General features: G+C 36.1%; 2 protein-coding genes across 2 annotated transcripts; both read right to left on the bottom strand.

Annotated features, from left to right (window-relative positions):
- Window positions 1-4,254: 4,254 nt before the first annotated feature.
- On the bottom strand, window positions 4,255-4,908 carry LOC147483048 (putative F-box/LRR-repeat protein 23). Its single transcript, XM_086579478.1, has one exon. The coding sequence runs from the start codon at window positions 4,906-4,908 to the stop codon at window positions 4,255-4,257; it is 654 nt and encodes a 217-aa protein (XP_086435604.1).
- A 682-nt stretch (window positions 4,909-5,590) lies between these two features.
- DCP1 (decapping 1) lies at window positions 5,591-11,632 on the bottom strand. Its single transcript, XM_086576941.1, has 8 exons — window positions 11,130-11,632; window positions 11,010-11,050; window positions 10,831-10,880; window positions 8,724-8,868; window positions 7,697-7,753; window positions 6,896-7,022; window positions 5,923-6,399; window positions 5,591-5,820 (listed from the first exon to the last, which is right to left on the bottom strand). Exons 1-8 carry the CDS (start codon window positions 11,289-11,291, stop codon window positions 5,764-5,766), a joined length of 1,116 nt encoding a protein of 371 aa, XP_086433067.1. The 5' UTR covers window positions 11,292-11,632; the 3' UTR covers window positions 5,591-5,763.
- Between the last annotated feature and the right edge of the window lie 8,696 nt (window positions 11,633-20,328).

Here is a 20,328-nt window from a genome sequence, read left to right as displayed (position 1 = left end):
AAACCCAAAACCCCAAACTAGTTTATGATTCACAATTTGAAAAATAAAATAAAAAATAACAAGTTTAGATATAAAACATATTATTATTTCGAATAATTAAGTGAAATATGTTGGTACGAAATTCGAAAACCCTGAAACCTAAACCCTAAACCTCCAAACTAATTTATGATTCACAATTTGAAAAATAAAATAAAAAATAGGGCTTTTTAGACTTTGGTCCTATGCATAGTTGGTTTATTAGACTTTGGTCCTATGCATAGTTGGTTTATTAGACTTTGGTCCATAAAAGCTTGAATATTAGACTTTAGTCCTAGTTCTGTTTGTTCACCGTTAGTCTAACGATAAACAAACATAACTAAGACTAAAGTATAATATTCAAGTTTTTCTAAACCAAAGTTTAATAAACCAACTATGCATAGGACTAAAGTCTATAAAACCCTAAAAAATAACAAGTTTAGATATAAAACAAATTATTATTTCGAATAATTAAGTGAAATATGTTAGTACGAAATTTGTAAACCCTAAACCCCAAACCCCAAACCCAAAACCCCAAACTAGTTTATGATTCACAATTGAAAAAAAAATGAAAAATAACAAGTTTAGATATAAAACAAATTATTATTTTAGATTTTGGCATGTTTGATTACATTATTTTAGATTTTGGCATGTTTGATTACATGTTTTAACTTTGTTATATAGATACTATCTCATAACATATAAAGGGTGCAGAGTGCATGTAATTGTGTTAGTGTAACTAATTGTGTTGTTCCTAACCCAATTTTTTAAATCGGATTTCAATTTTCCTAATTCAATTGAGATGTGTTAATAATTGATCATTACTAATTCAATATTGCGGATAATTGTTTAAATAAATTATTATACAATTATGATCGATTAATGATTTGTATTATAAGAAAAGTGTTTGGTGTTTATGTATAAGAAAAGTGTAATTGGTGTTTATGTAATCAATTTTTATTGATTAATCGGGCCAATCATTGGTTAATCAGGAATTTCCTTGGTTTATAACTTCTCAATTATTTAGTCTAAACGACTTCACCATATCGCCCCATAGAAGCCCCAAACGACCTAGCCATACCGCTTGCATGTGATACCAAACGACATTGCCTAACCGTTTAAATGCACACTCAAACGATATGGTCAAGCCGCTTGAGTGTACTCTCCATGGAACGGTCTGAGCATGACATTTGAGTGTACACTCAAACGCCAATATGGTTGTACCGTTTGAGTGTACACTCAAATGCCATGCTCAGACCGTTCCATGGGATACACTCAAGATATGGTTGTACCGTTTGAGTGTACACTCAAACGCCATGCTCAAACCGTTCCATGGAGATTCCAAAGGGCCAATTCTCAAACGACAGGCTCAAACCTAGTGCGTGTACACTCAAACGACATGGCGGTATCGTTTGAGTGTATACGCAAACGACATGGCGGTATCATTTGAGTGCATACTCAAACGACATGACGAGACCGTTTGAGTATACACTCAAACGGCCTGGGGGTTTTTTATGGTGAGACCGGTTGAATTGGTTGTTGGGCCTGGACTTTGATGGCAAAGTTGTAATATTTCTTTTTTTTTGAGGGGGGGGGGGGAGGAATGCCCAATTAAACTACCTTAATGGAACTGGTTGTGGGAAAAGAAGGGATCGTTCAGTATAGGTCTCACTGTTAAAGATTAGAGAGGAAAATGCATGGACAACAGCAGCAATGCCAACTTGCTTCCCTTGGAAAAAGGCTGTATCAAAAGTGCAGTTCTTCTGTTGTACAAATCTTTGCCTGCAGAATCATGGAATCTCTATACCAAAGAGTGTGCTTTCTGTGTGGTGTTGGGGACACCGTTGTGCACCTATTCCTTCCCTTGCAAGTGGTCAAGCAAGCAGAGAGTATGTTGTGAGCAGGAATGGCTTCCTTCCATGCACCTTTTCTACTCATCCCTACAAAGTACAAACCTTTTGGGAATTGGCACCGTAAGGCATAAGCCACTGTGTGGTGCTTATGGAGAGAAATGATGATATAGTCAGGGAGCTAAAGAACAAAATAATAGCCGTAACTGATTATAACTAACCAAAGTCCTTTACCTACATTCCTATCCATAATTGCAGGGGGGAGACTGACGTTATAGACGTATTTTACAAAACTTAATTGTCTGACCATCAAAGCAGGACCAAAAAGGAGAATAGTAATCTGATTAATCTCAACGTTTGCAATCTCCCAAAGGGTACCTTATAAAACAGGAATCCCCTGCTTTATCGTAAATAATTGAAAAATAAATGGTTGTAACGGGGGATGGAGTGATGGACTACAACCAGGGAACAGAGGCCTACATGCTGGCTGCCTTAAATGCAACAAGCCAACAACAATCTTATCACTGCTTAAACCTGAGATTATTCATCTACTATTGTGTCAATTATCATTAAAACATACCATATAACATTCAAAAACCATCAACATATCTGACAACCATGTCAGAATGAAAATCACTCAGTACACTATTTGCAATTTCATCAGACATCAGGGGTTACTTAGCAAAATAACGACTCCTAAACTCCCAATTGCATTATGTCAAAAAGTTGCTTGTAGGATTAGTCCTCCTACTTAAATTTGCACAATAACGACTCGTAGAATAGATCCCCCCCCCAAAAAAAAAAAACCTTTAAAAAGCAACAACAATCCTACTCGACCATCAGGTATCGGCTATGTCTCCTATAGCCGGCAACTGTATCAGTATCACCACGTCAGCCAGGATACAAATTGTGTCCGAAAACTCGTAATATAGGTGGAAGCACTAGAAAGCCTTAAATCTCCAATTCTCCACAATTCTTCAGCAAGCAGTGAGTAGTGACCCTAACAACATACTAGACTCCATAATCTAGGTTTCAAAAAATGCAGGCAAGTATAAAGATACACAAACTCACTACAATAGAGGTATTATTGATATCATTATGTTCACCCTCTCACGAGTCATGCGAATTCTAAGAGTCAAAGACCACTAATGTGTGCAATATCCTCCCCCACCCCCACACCCCCATTGCCGCCAACTGTATCACCCATGTCAGAAAACTCGTAGTATCAGTGGAAGCACTAGAAAGCCTTAAATATCCTATCCTATCATCACATTTCTTCAGCAAGCAGTGAGTAGCAACCCTAATAACACACTGAACTCAATAATCTAGGCTTCACTACAGATGTGAGATATTCATGTGTCTGAACGTACTTTCTATACTTGTAACATAGAGCAAATCAGACTATCTGAAACAAAATAAAATGATCCAGAGTCTAGACCAGCACAAGAAAGTATCATCTACTGCCCCAAAGGCCAATATAAGAAGTGATGAACTGCAGAGTGCAGACCTGTCAGTGCAGGAATTAGAGAATGAGTAACATGTTTTCAATAGAAACCAGAAACCAATCTGACAATGCAGTCTCTTAGTTCTGTTTAGTGTTGGTATCAGGATCACACTATTGCATTGCCGTTTCAGCTAAAAATTCAATTCCAAACACGTAATTCATGTGTGAGAAATTGTTCAGAGGGCAGACAAGGTACGATATAAAGATCCTAAAATCCATAGCAAACAATCAATATCGTCAATACAGTATGACGAATATGATCAAACATGATTATTTACCAACTGAACCACGTAAAGTAAAATATCCCATGTGGACTCATCTTTCTTTATTTCTTTATTTAACAACTTATACATCTAATAATCTTAGATAAGTAAATGAGTACTAGACGGCAGACGCTATCAGAGGAATACGTTGACATATCTAATTAGCTTGTCCGCACAAATATAGATTTTGCAAGATATTAATTACTGCTAACAGAACTAAGTTTTGCAATCCGACACACTCATATGTTTAAGACTTTCAGATGTAATCTACACCCGTATTTGCTTTAACGTCGCCAAGAAACTTTCACACACAACAAAGCATACTTAAATTTCAAAAAAAAACACGGCAAACATACCTAAAATTCTAAGCAAGCATGTCATAATGTTGGACATAAGGATTCAAGCAGTGGAAATCCTGAAATTTTGCGAAATTAAAAAAACCTTAGTTGATTGGATAATGTGCAGTGTGCAGTGTGCACTAACCTATAACTACTCCTAAGAAACAAAAGATAAGTAATATGCGAAAATACCCAAGACTTCTTTTCTAGCAAAAAAACACCTAAGCCTCAATCCTTGTTCATAAGATTCACCATGAGTAAAGCAGTCTCCACCAGCCACATAATCAATAGGAGAGACAAGTGGGATTGTTAGGAAGCTTCACTTCCTTAACTTTCTCCACACAATTCTTCAGCGCATCCCCTTTCAGACTAATAAAAGTACATTGTCGAAGATCAAGAAACTCAAGGTGTGGACATCCATCAAGAATAGCTTGCAAACCACGACTACCCAACAAATTCCCATAAAGATCAAGACGACGCAAATTAGGCATGGTTTTAGCAATAGCCGTAGCCTCTCCATTAGCTTCATACACATAACTCTCTTCATCAAAATCTGTATAATTTTGAACCGTTCTTGCCCGGTAATTCAATCTAAACGACTTCAAATTCTTACAAGAACGACCAATCCCTTCAATAGTTTCAATCTCAGGCGACATTAAAATCAACTCAAACTCCTCCAACATAGGGTGTGCTTCAACGAATTTAACTATCATCTCATTGTTAAGTTCCCAACAACCTATAAGTCTCACACGCCTCAAATTCCTCAATAACATGTTAAAAGCAGCAAAGTAATAAAACAGTTTATCAGTGCCAAAAAACTCAATAGTCAATTCTTCCAACGCGTCACCATCACCACTTCTACCCAAGGCTTGTATAACAACTTCATTAAACTCACAAAACATCAATGGATCAACGTACATATTCCTCGGGTAACACATATTTATGTGACTATAGAGTTTCGGGTCTTCCGCGATTTTTCGCCATGCAGTACATACACATTGTGCAGAATCAAGAACGTAAAAAGTTCCAAGTTTGACGAATATATTGAACATGACATCACGTGGTAATGTTAGCCAGTTCCTCATTGTGGAAAAAAATAGGTTTCTTGGATTGTTTTTCACTTTGTTCCTGAGAGTGAAGTTTTTACGGTTTATATCTGAAACGTACCAACGCACGTCTTGAATGCACAGCGAGTTAATAGGTCTCTTTACAAGATTGCCTTTTTTGGGGATTCTAGTTTTGGATATATCCTGTTTTTACTCTTTCAACCGTCATAACCATTACTTCATAGTTTCTAGCTTCTACTCCACTCTTCGCCCGACCCGGCCCGGGGGCATCATCACCCAGATACCATTTTAATGGCCTCAGTCTAGACACCCAAACTACATGACATGTTATCTGTTCAAACTTCATTAAGTCGATGAGTTCTACACCTTTTTAACAGAAAATGTTTCCAGTGATAAAAACCCATCAGAGGTAGTGTACAGTTGTTAATGGAAGCAAATGCCACTCTTCAGGTTAGTTTATGCAACTTTTATAGTTGTATGACAATATTAAAAGAGAAGGGACTGTTACTGTGCAAGAAGCAAACATGAGAAGGAATAGAGGGAAAAAAAAAAGTAAAAACCCAACACCAACATTATAGACAACTTCACAAGCTGAAAAAATTCACGTTAATTACATTAACAAAAGAGTAATCATAATTAACAACTAGAGACAAAACCCATCCAACAGATGCTGCTTTTCCACCAGAACTACAAAAACAGAAAACTGAGATTGAAACTTTACTGTAGTCATGAATAATGAGCATTCAGCAACTCCTGGTAGAACATGTCAATGAATTCGTCTTTCTGTAAGAAACACAAATACATAAATCTACTCGGTAAATGAAATCAATTAGTGCCACATCACTTAAACCAGCGAATGTACAAGAGCACTGACTGAAGACAAACCTGAAGAACCCTCATAAGTGCCTCTCGAACTTTATCTTTGCTTATAACAGGCCCATAATTCGGGGTAGGGGCAGGTGTGAGTGATGGAGATGGAGTGGGTGGTGGAAAAGGTTGCAGCATTGGAGTACCATATGGCCGTTGAAGATTCACAGGTGGATGCATAGGAGGTGCACTTGGAATAGAAGGTGTCATGGAGGATGATGTTTGTGCTACCATCAATGCCGGTGAGGATGGAGGAGGTGCAAAAAAAGAAGACGGCTTTACAAGATTTGCAGCATGGTTGCCGCTGAGATCAGGAATATCAAGAAGGGGCATTCTAGGAGTAGCAGAAACTGGAAGAGGAGATGGACTTTGGTGGGATGACACTGGGGATGGTAGAACACTAGGGGCATGGGAAGGCAGAGGAACCGCTGCAGGAGGATGCTGGTGTTGTCCTGGAATCACTGCATTTGAAGTATTCCCGATATTCATAGCCGCCTGTAGAAAAAAACCATGACATTACAAACAGATTCCAGCCTTCTACACCCCATACTTAAGTGTTATATTGGGTTGATTGTGTATTGCTAATTATTGCGTACTCCCAAAAATTCCCCTAAGACTACTTCTCACCAGAAATAAATCAAACAATAAAGGAGGGTATATTTATGACCCTAACATGATTCTTATTAGGTAGATGCGAGATAAGAGTCTTGGATCATTAAGCCTAGATTTTCTCTATATATGAGTCTTATGGCGAGTGCTTCTCGAGAGCTAAGCGCACAGAGTGAGTTTTGGATCAATGGTCGTGACTCGCGAAACACATGGAGGGAAAATAGTGGAATACCAAGTTACCAACATTTCAAAGCAAATTATCAATTGCCAGGAAGAGTTGTGGTGCCATAACAGGCCATTTAGAAATACACTCATCATAATAACCAAGAATATCATGTACGCAAAGTGTGAAGGTTGCAAGTTAGAGGCATAAAGCACATACACTGAAGAAATTCACAAAGGGAGAATCATCGGGAACATTTGCAACGGCAGAGGACGTTGACGATGTTGGTTCCAGCGGGCCCTCCATCACAGCCATAGTTGGGACAGCCTCTAATTCCTCAAACTCACTAAGTATCAAAGAAGAATAAATGGTAAATGATATTAGGAAAAAAATCAACTGAAGGAGAACTAATCGTTAATGTGAACAAAAATATCAGTTGGAACTACTGATGACTGAGGCATAACTTCTGTTGTCAGGACTAAAAACGTTTTTGACATACACTGATAATCTGGGCAATGGATTCGCAACTTCCTTTATTATAGGTAATCACTATATTTCTATTAGCCTCTGCCATATGACTTGATCACACACCCTTATTGGTACAATACTACTTCATCGGTAAGGATCAATCAGACACAGTAAGATTGCAGATAAGTAAAAAAACATAAAACAGAAAGCACAGCAGATAATAGCTTGGTGGGATTCCCACAACAGATACCAACAACCCAATACATCAAATCTTTTTGGCATACAAACAATTGCTCTAAACTATTTCACAATGAGATTGAAACGTGCTTCGATGTATTTAGTTTGAAATGGGGCCAATCAGCTGGGCCCAGTAAGCTTAATACAGAATTTCGGGTTTCTCATGCAAGTCAAGATATAGCTTTCAATCTAGAACATTTTTAGCAGAAAGTCAAATAATAGCATAAATGTTGTAATATACAAGTGTAAACAAAAAAGAAAGCTGTAAAGAGATAAACAGAAACTATGCTCTTTTTTCAGTTTTTCCCTTCTCACCTTTTGATTGAAGGTACTTTTGGCTTTGGAGGAACTTTGGAGTATGCATTGAGAATCCTGAATATAAGAAAAACAGACAGAATGGAGTTAAAAGACAAAGATATTTTATACGGACCTATCCGAGCCTTACAAAAGTCTGAAGGTTGTAGGTTCTTCCTATGGATTTATGGACTTGAAGTTAGATTCTAGATTGCAAATGAGCTACTGATACCGATTTGGTAATACACAACTTTTACATTTTTCTTCATTTTGATAAATAGAATGCAGCTGCACTCTAAGATCAAACAATTATTCACGACATGGTATGCATTATATAGACTCTAAGTGTAAGCACCATGGGACATGAAGGTTTATCTATTCTAAAAGACAAGATTACTCAAATGAATCTGCTTCCATTTCTAAAGTAGGAAGTTCTTTAAAGAAACATCACATTATTTTATTTTATTTTTTCATTTTGAAATCTATAATAAAAATGTTTTGTAATGTCCTGCCAATTGCAGATAATGATGACTGTAATCCTATATTCATTTTATAGTGATTTTTTAATGGCGCACTGAAATAATCTAAATAGATGGAAAAACAGAGTACTGATTAAATTGGAGAATAAGCTGATCGAGGTTAAAACACATATTCTCAGAATGAAATACGAATATGCATTAATGATGACGAGGGCACATGGTACAAAGTATGTAGTGCACTAGTTACCATTTAAGATGTATCTCAGTATCAACATACTTAAACAGGTGTAACATATTCTAATATGTAAACACGTCTTCTCAAATGAGTACTTCGCATGTTTCCCCAGTCACTTGGCCAACCATTTGGACCCAGGATGTAAAGCTACTTTATTTTTTAACTAGACTTTCTTGGATTTTTTTGCTAAAGCTGCCTATCCAAAGCAATATATACATTAACATTAATATCTTTACTCAATCCAAACAGTTTCTGTTTGCTATCAAGAACGACTTAAGTATGTTTAGGTTACAATGGTGCATTTGGGACAGCCGATGAACAAAAAAAGGTGTACCTGCTAAAAAGATTCGCAACATCTTCACATTCACGTGGATTGTAGAACCATATACCATTAACTTCTTGGGCTGCATTCCGATACAACAAATATGGAACCTGGACCTCATACTCAAAGTCTCCCAAGAGATTCTCAACCAGATTATCTGTTGTGCAAGTTCGGTGAGATAGTTGCAAATAGAGGCACAAAGAAAATGACTAATGCAAGCATTTAATTACGATCGCATTGAAAGCTTGTCAGAAGTCCATCATTTTGACCCTTAGTTACATAATGTCACAAGATAGTCTTATTTTGGTTAAAGATTAAAAGAAATAAAGAACGTAAAAGGTAACAAATTCATTATTCAACCTAAGTGAACTTTTATAGCTACAGTGATTTGTACTGCTCAGCATACCCCCATCTGTTGTGACTATTCAGCATTTGTATAACCACATGTTTCAAAGCTTCCCTAAAGAAAATGAGCAAAAGAAAAAATGTTTTCCACTTTCGAACTCGATTCACAGCAGCATTTGCATTGAAAGAAATACAAGTGATACATGAAAGTTTACTGAACAAGATATGTGAAACATTTCTCGTTTTCTGATCATTTCTGATCAGTAAAGAAGTTATGTGAAAAATTAAAGATTCCAAATGGACGTGGGAAGCGACAGGCAGGTAATCCTAGCGTTGGGGGGTTTGAGAACATTATATTTGGGATTGATAATGTTATCACGTCTTAGAGATTTGTTGTACTTGGGAATTGTAAGGTGAAAAACTCTATTCCACGCCATTAAAGATGCATGAAAAACTCGGCAAAATTGCCACGTAGTGTACGTCTGTTGAAACTATCAACTAGTTCAAAATAAAAATAACATCTGTTTTATAAATCTAAATGAAGAGGAAAAAATCATTGTCAGTACTTCTAATTTTTTGGTAAGTTGTCAGTACTTTTATTACCAGGACATTAATCGCCTTTAAACGATATAAACCTTAGTACGTATGGCAAAGGTTAACTACAGGAAAAATGATATCAAGCATATAATTGGAATCCTCTTCTATAGGTACCTTAACTTGCTTCAATCAGAACAAGATAAGTTCGCACTTTTCCTTCTTTTCCCTACTCAGTTTTCTATTTTGCTTGGCATGAGCTTCAATAAAGAAGCAAAGTCCAAATACAAGAAACAAAAAGCAAACACTAGACAAATAAAATGTATAATCCGGTTAAGGTACCTTGGACTTCCCTATATGGGATAAACCTATAATTCAAAGGTCTAGAGGCTTTTTCACTGTGAGGACACAACAAAATGTCTAATCTGGTTATGTTTCCTATTACAAAAGCAATCTCAAGCAGGTAAGGGGGCTATCATTCTTTTCATTTATCTTTCTTGAGTTTTGTAGTACATCCTCTTATCTGCCATCACAGCACAAAATTTACAGTGATTGCAGGTAACCTTTTCAATGTCTTTTTCAATAGGTAGGTTAACTTATAATTGGGAACAGTTAGTCACAACATTTTTATCTGGAAAACACTTTGTTTTCTTCTTAAAATGCTCATGATATTGAGCTCTTCAATGCAGTTTATTACTTGTATTTTCTTTCTTTTCCTCGTCGTATAAACAACAATAACTACTTTCTAGTGAAAATGTAAGTCACAGAGATATGCAAGCCAAGCCAGTTCTACTAGAGCAAGTAGAACAACTGGATTCAGAGTACACAATTACACACTGCCCTAAATGTCACATTCATATCTTAGTATCTTGCTAGGTGGAGAGTGGAGACTAATTCTAGTATACTTATCTCTGGGATGAAACAAAATTCATCTTCTGCCATTCAAAAAATAAAACAAAGCTTATATTCCCTTTATAGTTAAAGGGATTACACATATTAGACTTCTCAACAAAACTCATTTTTCCAAAAGGCATGCCTAACACAGCTAGATTGGTGTCATCCAACTCTAATACAATGTAATTTTCTTAACAAACTTTAGTAAGTTCTACTAAGCTTTACAACACTGCAAGACGGATAATGCTTTGAATCCCATTTTACAGAAAAGAACAAAAACAGTTCATATATGAAAACATGCAACTAGCATAAAAATGCTGCAAGAGACAAAGCATGAATCCAATACCTGTATTACGCCGATTCATTACAATGAACTGGAATCTAGGTTGAGTATTTCTACAAACACAAACATCAAAAAGCACCAAATGTTCAGTTGCCCAACACAAAAACACCAAAACCCAATCTCTACAACTCAAAGTTTTGTTCTTTTGAATCAAAATGAACTTCAAAGGCAAAAAATCTTACCTTTTAACCACAAAAAGAGATCCTTCAACATCTTTACGACTCTGCAAAGTCGATAAATAAATAAATAAACATAAAAAAAAAAAGTAAAATTGAGATGTGGGCAAGTTGTGAAGTACATACCCATTGATTAAGGTCAATATTGAACTCATAAAAAGTAACATGTGCAGCTGTAATCAGAATTTCTTCAACAAATGGATCAATTCTTTGTAAAACTGTTAAATTTAGAATCTTTGTGCTTTGTTGATCGAGATTTGGCATCAATTTTCCGGTAATTTGAGTCATTTTTACGAAATTTAAGAAACCCTAATACTGATTTTGTTTAGGGTTTCTTTTTCATGGAACAATTTTTTTTCTATGAAATTTTTTACAATTTTGTGAGAAGAAGAACAGAGGGACAGCGAGAGAGAAGGTTATGTTGTGTTATGATGTCATGATGTTCGATGAGTATATTAGACTTTTGAGCCGTTGATTGTAACAAAAACAAATCGCAATGAGTTTGGGCTTTTGGGGTGTTAAATGGGTTCATTTTCACTTTTGAACCAACTCTTGGTAAGAGCAATATCTTCTTCTTGTATCCATGAAGCCTCTTTAGATTTTGTTTTTGGCTCTTCACTAGTCATTGTGGTTTAGAGCAAGGCCCAAAATTTCGATATCGGTTCATATATCGGTGTTTATCGGATATATCGGATATATCGGATATATCTCGGTTTTTTGGAATCTAAAGTTTCTAAAATATCGGATATCTCACCGATATATATCCTATCTGGATATTTCGGATATTTCGAAATTTCAATATTAAATTATTAAAAATTGGTCAAAAAGTCAAAATATATATCGATTATCTCGAAATATCGATTATCTTGTCCATATCGAAATTCATTATCTCGGAAAAAAATGGGGTTCAATATTCGTGTTATATATACAAATATCGATCTCGGTGTACCAATTTATCGAGATATATCGGCGAAATATCTCGCGATATTTTGGGCCATGGTTTAGAGTAGAGAGTAGAGAGTGGAAAATAAAAGTGAGTGTAAAACCTATTGTGTGTGTGCTTCAATTTATAGTGAAAGAAAAATATAGCCGTTTTTTTGTCCATTTTTTCATTTAGAGCACGCGGTGTTATAAACAACGCACGGTTTTCGCAAAACCGCATCATTGAAGTCCACAGTCTAGCACATGTCCATACGGTTTTCACAAAACCGCGTCATTGAAGTCCACAGTCTAGCACAAGCCCATGCGGTTTTTGCAAAACTTGCGCCATAGAAGCCCACTATCTAGCCCAAACCCATGCGGTGTTTGAAAAACCACAGAGATTTAATACAGCACCAAACCAAACACCAAATTTTGCCCGATTTGGTGTTTGGTTTGGCGTTTTCATCAACATGTGTCTCTCCTGAAGATGAAAAAACACCAAATTTCATTTTCACTAGAATAGTATCTAGTAGAACTGGCTTGGCTAGAATAGTATCTAGTAGAATAGAATGATATCTAAAAAACATGTGTTTTAAATTTCATTTTTTCAAAATTTATGAGAATGAAATTTGGTTTTTATAAAATTTGGTGTTTTATGCTAGAATAGTATCTCACCTAAAGATGCTCTAATGAAAGAAATGACAAAGTAACATTAATGAAAGAAATTACAAAGTAACATTAACGTGATATATTGATCCAACTTTCTGATCGTTGAACCAAGCATGTATAACATATATATGTGCATGACTTATTGCATTATATAGAGAGTTAAAAGCTTTAAAAAATCGGCTAATCATAATTAAAGTTGTATGCATGTAATTAACTCTGGTAGGGATTATGAATCTTTAGTTCCACTTTTATTTACTCATCACTATATAAAATGATGCCCTTAAACTCACCTCTTTTATTAGTAAATTTTTATGTCATTCCAATAACTCCTAAATGAACTTAAAACTAGCCAACTAAGGATTTCCTATTATGTCTAGTTCTTCAAGAATATCTCCGGAATTCTCTCTACAAAATTGCATTGGTCCATAAATGATTCATGGTGTGATAATTAATATGAGACATTTGAGAGTACCAAAACCTGAAGTAAGAGCATCATCAACGTATTGTTATAATCCATTTCCAATGTGACAGTTGACAATTTATTTGGCAATTTTCGTCACCAACGCGCTGTCAAAACATCGTTTTCATTTTAACAATTGTCAAATCTGAAACCAAATTCGTCAAAAATATATAAATGACTCGCATGGGACAAGTTGTCCCGTCCAAGAGTGGGACGAGACAAGTTTTGCCGTCCAGCATTTTTTTATTTTTTGTAATAAAAAATTCAAACGGCTCGATTTTGTATCGTTGGAATTAACGGCTATGTTAATGGTTATATTTAGTTCCGTTGGAATGGGCCTATATATATTGCATATTTGCTTAACTCATTTTTCACCAATTCACTTCATCTTCTTCTTCTTTTTTTATTCTTCACCAAAATTACAAAATGTCTTCACAAAGGTCTAGAGGTAGAAGAATATAGGTGGTAGAAATAGTAAAAACCAAAGCTAAAAAAACAGGCCAACAAACCTATGTTCAAGGTCGTTTAAAATTTTTTACAGTTGTAGAAGATAAAATTTTATGTCATAGTTGGATTTTTATTTCAGAAGATGCAGTTGTTTGAACGGGCCAAAATAGGCATGTTTTTTTTTAGAAAATTGTTGATGAAATGAACAAGCGTATGAGCCAGCTTGGTCATGTAGGGCAACCATGAATTGGTGGATCGGTTCAAGCGCATTTTCACATCATCCAACATACGATAAGTTTATTTCAAGGTTATTATGATCAACAATTGAGAGTGAATGCTAGTGGTACTAATGCGGATGATACAATGTCACGAGCTCGTACTATTTTTTTAACTATTCAAAAGGAACAATTTAAATTTGAGCATTGTTATTGGATTTTAATTTTAAGTCCAAAATGGAATCATTTCTATCAAGCTAGAAGTGATAGTAGTTAAAAAAAAAATAGAGAACCACTTATAGTAGTGATGTTAGTAGTGGCATCAATGGTGGATCAACCACTAACAACAATATTGGAATAGCCAATATTTCGTTAGATGAAGAAAGTCAACCATCGAAGGAAGTGCCCGGATTAGAAAAATGGCAAAAGGAAAGAAAGTTTAAGAAAAGATATGCTTATGAAGTTGCACACCAAATGGCACAAACTCTGGAGGAGGTCAAAGACAATCAACTTACAACTACAAAATATCTGCAAGAACAAACAGAGCTAAAACGACAAATGTTCCTCTCAATGAAAAAGGAAAAAGAATACAAAATATTAAGGCTTGAAGCACAGAAAGAACAAGATATCATGATGCTTGATCTAAGCAAGTTTAGCGGTATTCAACTGACATTTTGGAATGCTAAGCAAGCAGCTATTTATCGTAAGTGGGTTGAACAAGAACAAGGTATTCCTGCTGCTCCTTCTATTCCTAATTATCCAACATTTTCTAGTCCATACATTCCAACCCCTCATAGTGATAGGGTTATATACTAAAAGCATTACTTTTGTATTAACTATAATTATTTATATTTTGAATGAGAATCATATGGGCAAATATTATGTATATTATATATGTTATTAGTTATATGTATGTGTCTAATACTTTATGTTGTAGATGATATGGTGTGGACACATAGAAGATTATATTATCAGTACCTTATAAAGTATAAGTAATCGTTCATAACCTAGATGGATTTGGACAAACTATTGGTACGGTTGTAGTATAATTTGGTATTAGTTTATCTTGACTATAGGATTACACTAGTATACTTTGTGTGTATTGAACATGACTAAATGAGGTTGTTTCTCTTTATACTGACTATATAAGAGAACAAACGCCTCTGTTATTATGGATGATTGTCCTCTTAATCCGGATATAATAACGGGCACTTACGCGCATTGTACATTACTTTAAATCATCAATGAGTGAGATTTATTTGTGAATCAACAAACTCGATAGATTGGGTAATACATTGTATGTAAGGTATGTTGTTGATTATAGAAGGAATCCGTGTCCCGCAAGAAGTTGGGCTGATGATGTCCCCTTGAGGAGCTCAAAAAGATTTTCATGTAAACCCTGTAGGTGGATTTATTCCGACATGACAATGAGGTTGAGTGGTACTACTCAAGGACATAAAAAGTTGATTAATGTAATTGTCAGTAACTTGACTTAATCAACGGACATTCAATATCTTAAACACAGGAAGATCAACGAGCATATAATATGGAGTCCATAAACGTAACACGTAATTTGGGATTATGGCGGTAGTACAACAATGACTTTTAGTGGAATAAGCCATTTGTTGACGGACTTGGGCCGTGTGTTCTAGGTGAACATGGGAAGCCCAAGCCCGTTAGGAGGCCCAACCCTAATTTCTCCTCATAGTCCCTGTTGTAGCCTATAAATAGAAACCCTTCTCTCCTAGCCGAAATTCACTATTCATCTGGATTGAAAAGAGAGGCAAGGAAAGATAGATCCAAAATTGGTTCTAGCTTTGTGAGAAAGAAGGGGGGTGGTAGATCGTTGCCCACACAACGTCCAATCTATTGAAAGGAATACAGCAGAAGATCAATAGGTGGTTGCTGATTTCATAGCTATTGGATTCTTAGAGATATCAAGTAACCGGATTTAAAGGTATGTTTTCCAATCCAAAATCGTGAGAACCATTAATTTCGCTGCGCATGGGTTTCACGGTTTGTAGAAATTTGCATTATGAAATAACGGTTCCTACACCTAGTCCATACATTCCAACCCATCCTTCTCAACAGTTTGGGTCTTTTTCTTCTTCTGGATCAACAAACAGTGCTAGTCAGTCTTGTGGTAGGTGAGCACGCTCTCCCAATCCATTTTTGAGAGATGAAAATAAAGAATATGAAGATAATGATTTTTAGTTATAACGATTCCAAGTATGTTGTAACGTTTTTAATTTCAAGTATGTGCAAATCTTATTCAACAAATCACAATCTTATTTAAACAAAACAAACTTGATAAAAGTACACTTAACAGAAAATACATAAAGTACACTTATTAAAAAACACATTTAATAGAAAATTCAACTAGGACAAATCAAATTTATTAGTTGTTCATTTGGTTGTGGCGTGCACCATAGCATGCCCAATTATGTTCAACCAGATTATTCTTCAATTGTTGATTAGTAGTTTCACAATGAATACTTAATGTCCTGGCTACCATATTTTGCACAAACAGATGGTCATTACTCTGCATCTCAACTTCATGCCGCAACCGTTCATCTGAATGTGGTTCCAACTTTGGAAGTTATACATTATGTTCATTATCAACAATCATATTGTGAAGTATAATACATGTCTTCATTATACGGGATAGAGCTCCTCTGTCCCACTAACGAGCAGGCCTGCTAACAATTGCAAATCTAGCATGTAAAACACCAAAACCACGTTCCACATCTTTACGAGCTGCTTCTTGGGATTTTGCAAAGTTAGTATCCATAGGAGTAGCAGGAGATGAGATTGTTTGAATCAGTGTAGCCCATGGTTGATATATTCCATCAGCAAGGTAGTATCCCATGTTGTAAGGATTGTTATTAACTTGATAAACACAAGCTGGAGCTGTTCCTCTGACTAAATTATCAAATAAATGGGAGTTATCTAACATATTAAGATCATTATACGATCCAGCCATTCCAAAGTATGCATGCCAAAACCATAGCTCCTGGTCTACAACTGCTTCCAAAATCACAGTCGCTTTTCTACCATGGCCCAAATGAGTTCCATGCCACGCAGTTAGACAATTTTTTCATACCCAATGCATACAATCTAAACTACCCAGGCCAACATACTTGACCAACTGCGTTCTTCACATACTACAAGCAAACGTGTTACATCTTCTTCCGTTGGGCTTCTCAGGTACTGTTCTTCAAAACAGTTGACAACTGCATTGTAGAAATGATGAAGTGATTCTCGGGCCGTACTCTCAACAAGTTTTATCTAGTGATTCATTGAATAAGTTGGACAACCATAAGCAAGCATCTGTATTGCAGCTGCCATTTTTACCAAACTCGAAACCCCAGACAAACCAAGAGCATCACAAGAAGGCTTAAAATATGGATTAAAATTAGTGATAACTTCCAATATACTGTTAAAAGGTGGTATTCGATCTCATATGAAACCTACAACGAAACTTACTTGCTTTATAAGTTGGTATAGCAGCAAAATAATCAGCCACCAACTGTTCATACGCACCAACACGATCGCGGTTAGTGTATTCTCTACCATCAACAAATCCACCATATTTTGGTACAGATAAAGTGTTGAAAGCCGAAATCATTGACGCCACTACAACTGCATCACTTTGCATTTGTTGAACGATTGCGGCATTTTCATCATCGACGTTGAAAATTAGTTCAGTAATTCTTTCGCACCAATTGCTATTATGACTACTAGAACCCATGAGACAAAATATAAAAAGTTGATGACTGATGAGAGGAGATTAAGAAATGAAAAAAATGCGTTGATGCTTCACCTGTGATTCATTTGATATATAGCATAGACAATGGAGGGAAACAATGGGCGCGAAAATGGTTTGGCGCCATAGAAATGGAGAGAAACAATGGGTGCGAAAATGGTTTGGCACCATAGAAATAGAGGAAAATGATAGACGGGACAACTTTTGCCATTTATAAAGAAAAAATGTCTGGACGGGACAACTTGTGCCATGCGAAATCGAAACAAGAAATTTTTGGATTTCGCGTTGGTACTTGACTCGTTTTTAACCATTTTCATCCACAACAAAAAATCGAAATGCATTGATGATGCTCTAAGTTGATTTGCACTTCACCTCGCCCCACACATGAAGTACTTTCAAAGTTTGAAGCATTCCAGTTCAAGTGCTCATCTTTGGGAGTGGGAATATTAAATTTTGCTCCATTCCAATACTATTTTCTAATCATTGGATTCCGAAATACCCTTGGAGTTATTTGAGTATGGATGCTCTGTATCGTGTTGATCACTTGCTCCAGCAAGGTCCAATTGTGGAAAATTGCGTTTCATATAATTTACAACTGTTATTTTATTTGGATGTTTTCCGTGAATATCACGTGAACTGAAGTATGATTGAGCTGAAAACGGTGAGGATACTATGGCCTTTTGAGTTTTGGTACAAGATGTTTGTAATGATCAAGAGAATCATTCAAGTTTAATGAAGTTTATTTCTTGAGTTTTACAATTTATCAATACCTCTCTATCTTAAGTTACAAAAAAATAAATACCTCTTTCTTTCCTCTCAAATATGGAAAAATATAAATGAAAATGTGAAAATGAAATAAATCCCCACTTTTTTCTTTTGCATCCAATTTTGTTTTTTTTATAGTTGTTCCATTTGGTTTTATCCAATAGCTTTTTTTTTTTTTTTTGACCAAAAGGCATGTTAGACGTCACATTATCAACTTCTTCTTCCCACCAAATTTCTTGGCTTTATTGTTATTACCAATAAAACTATTAATTTGGCTTTATTCTTCTTCTCCAGTTTTACCTTCTCCAATTCACCTTCTCCAGTTTTACAGAGTGAGAATCAATCTGACGGGATGTTTGGGCAAACTGTGGTTTTAGTTCTATGTGGCGATTGCTGGTGAACGGTGGTGACAGAGATTTCATGGATTTCCGCGAGTTTTAACTAGCTATCGATGTCATTTACTTGAAATTTCAGCGAGGCAAAGAGGTCGTTATTTTGAGGACTCTATGTTATAGGTTGGGATTTGATTGATATGATATTGGTAGCTTAAATCGGTCGAAGATCCTGTTTTTTTCTGGTTGTTGCGTTCATCCGATTGGACAATTTATTAGCAGTTGCTTAAATATTGCATGATTGGTTTAAATTCTTGATTATTGGTTTACGGTGTTGGTTTTGAGTGTGTTGCAATGACAGGATGGACTGAATTGAGTAATAGAGTGTTTAGTAAAGGAATCATTTTTTAAAGATTGGAGACTCATTTAGAGAATTAGTAGGGCGTGTGCTTCACATCTCTTTAGAAGGAAACTCTACTCAAGCATCAACTTTTGGTAAGAAAAGAAGAACAGAGGCTAGTTTTATCGACCCGCAGAGGCCTCCGGGGAGGCATGAGTATCATCACCGAACTGCTGAGGTGTTGGTCGCTCTTCGATGGTTAGCGCCAAAGGATCATATTAGAAAGGAGAGACCTATATTGATTTTCTTTGTCCGAAACTCCGGCTTCTTACAATAAGTCCAGTAGGTGTTATAAGGAGTCTAGGCGGTGACTATAGGTATTTTGTAATTCCAGCCAGGTTGGGCATTCGGTGGGCTTTGGCTATTATGGGATTCTAATCTAAAAGTTAATATTCTCACTTTGATTCATGGATCATCCATGCTTGAACCGAATGGAGTAAGTGGTTTGGAGTGGTACTTTTCTCGGTGTGTATGCTAGTACTAAGATAAGAATAAGGTGCACTCAATGGAGTATGCTCAATCAACTCCAACCAAATGCTCAAAAGCCTTGGGTCCGTTTGGGAGATTTTAATTCAATTATATGCCATGAGGAAAGATGGGGAGGTAGACCGACAAAAAATCACATATAGATGATGCCCAAGAGATGGTTTATAACTGCGCCCTCATTGATGTGGGCTATGTTGGGAATATATTTACTTGGTGTAATGGATGGAAGGTCCGAAAGGTAATGTACCGTAGACTGGATCGAAGTCTTTTGCAACCCATTTTGGAGGACAAGTTTTGCAGAGGCACAAGTTATACATATTTCGACAATCCATTCCGATCATAAGATTTTTTCTTTGGTCCAACTTCACCCTAAGAAGTCAAAGTTAAAAAGGCCATTTAGATTTGAATCAATGTGGACAACGGATCCTACATGTAAGGAGGTGATTAAGGCTGCTATGCAAATAGAGTTTGATGGTTCGAGCTCTTATGCCTTTTGTCGAAATCTGACGCTTTGTAGAAGGGAACTACTCAAATGGAATCAAAAAGAGTTTGGCTACCTACAAACCCAAATGAAGGAGATTGATAATCAACTCAAGCAACTGCAAGAACATAATGCGATGTGTATTATGCCTACAGAGTCAAGTATCCAGAAAGAACAGGAGCTTTTAATTCAATATGATCATCTGCTGCAACTCCAAGAAATGCACTGGCATCAAAAGTCAAGACAGGATTGGTGGAAGTTGGGAGAAATGAACACCAAATATTTTCATACTTTGGTGATTAAGAGAAGACATCGGGCAAACATTTCCCAAATTAAAGACTCGAACGGCACGACACACCAGCAAAGGGAGGACATTGGTAACT

This window comes from Coptis chinensis, chromosome 8 (assembly GCF_015680905.1).
Source record: "Coptis chinensis isolate HL-2020 chromosome 8, ASM1568090v1, whole genome shotgun sequence".
In the NCBI taxonomy this organism is placed as follows: domain Eukaryota; kingdom Viridiplantae; phylum Streptophyta; class Magnoliopsida; order Ranunculales; family Ranunculaceae; genus Coptis; species Coptis chinensis.
Note: the sequence above shows the minus strand (reverse complement) of the source record. Positions and strands in the feature narration are given on the sequence as shown.

What these genes read in the sequence shown, in the direction of transcription:
- LOC147483048 (XM_086579478.1), bottom strand. Translation starts at nt 4,908, where the DNA reads ATGTGTTACCCGAGGAATATGTACGTTGATCCATTGATGTTTTGTGAG.
- DCP1 (XM_086576941.1), bottom strand. Translation starts at nt 11,291, where the DNA reads ATGACTCAAATTACCGGAAAATTGATGCCAAATCTCGATCAACAAAGC. An exon ending in TCTCTTTTTGTGGTTAAAAG is followed by an intron (nt 10,881 to 11,009) that starts GTAAGATTTTTT and finishes TTGTGTTTGTAG; the next exon opens with AAATACTCAACCTAGATTCC. An exon ending in AATGAATCGGCGTAATACAG is followed by an intron (nt 8,869 to 10,830) that starts GTATTGGATTCA and finishes CTTGCACAACAG; the next exon opens with ATAATCTGGTTGAGAATCTC.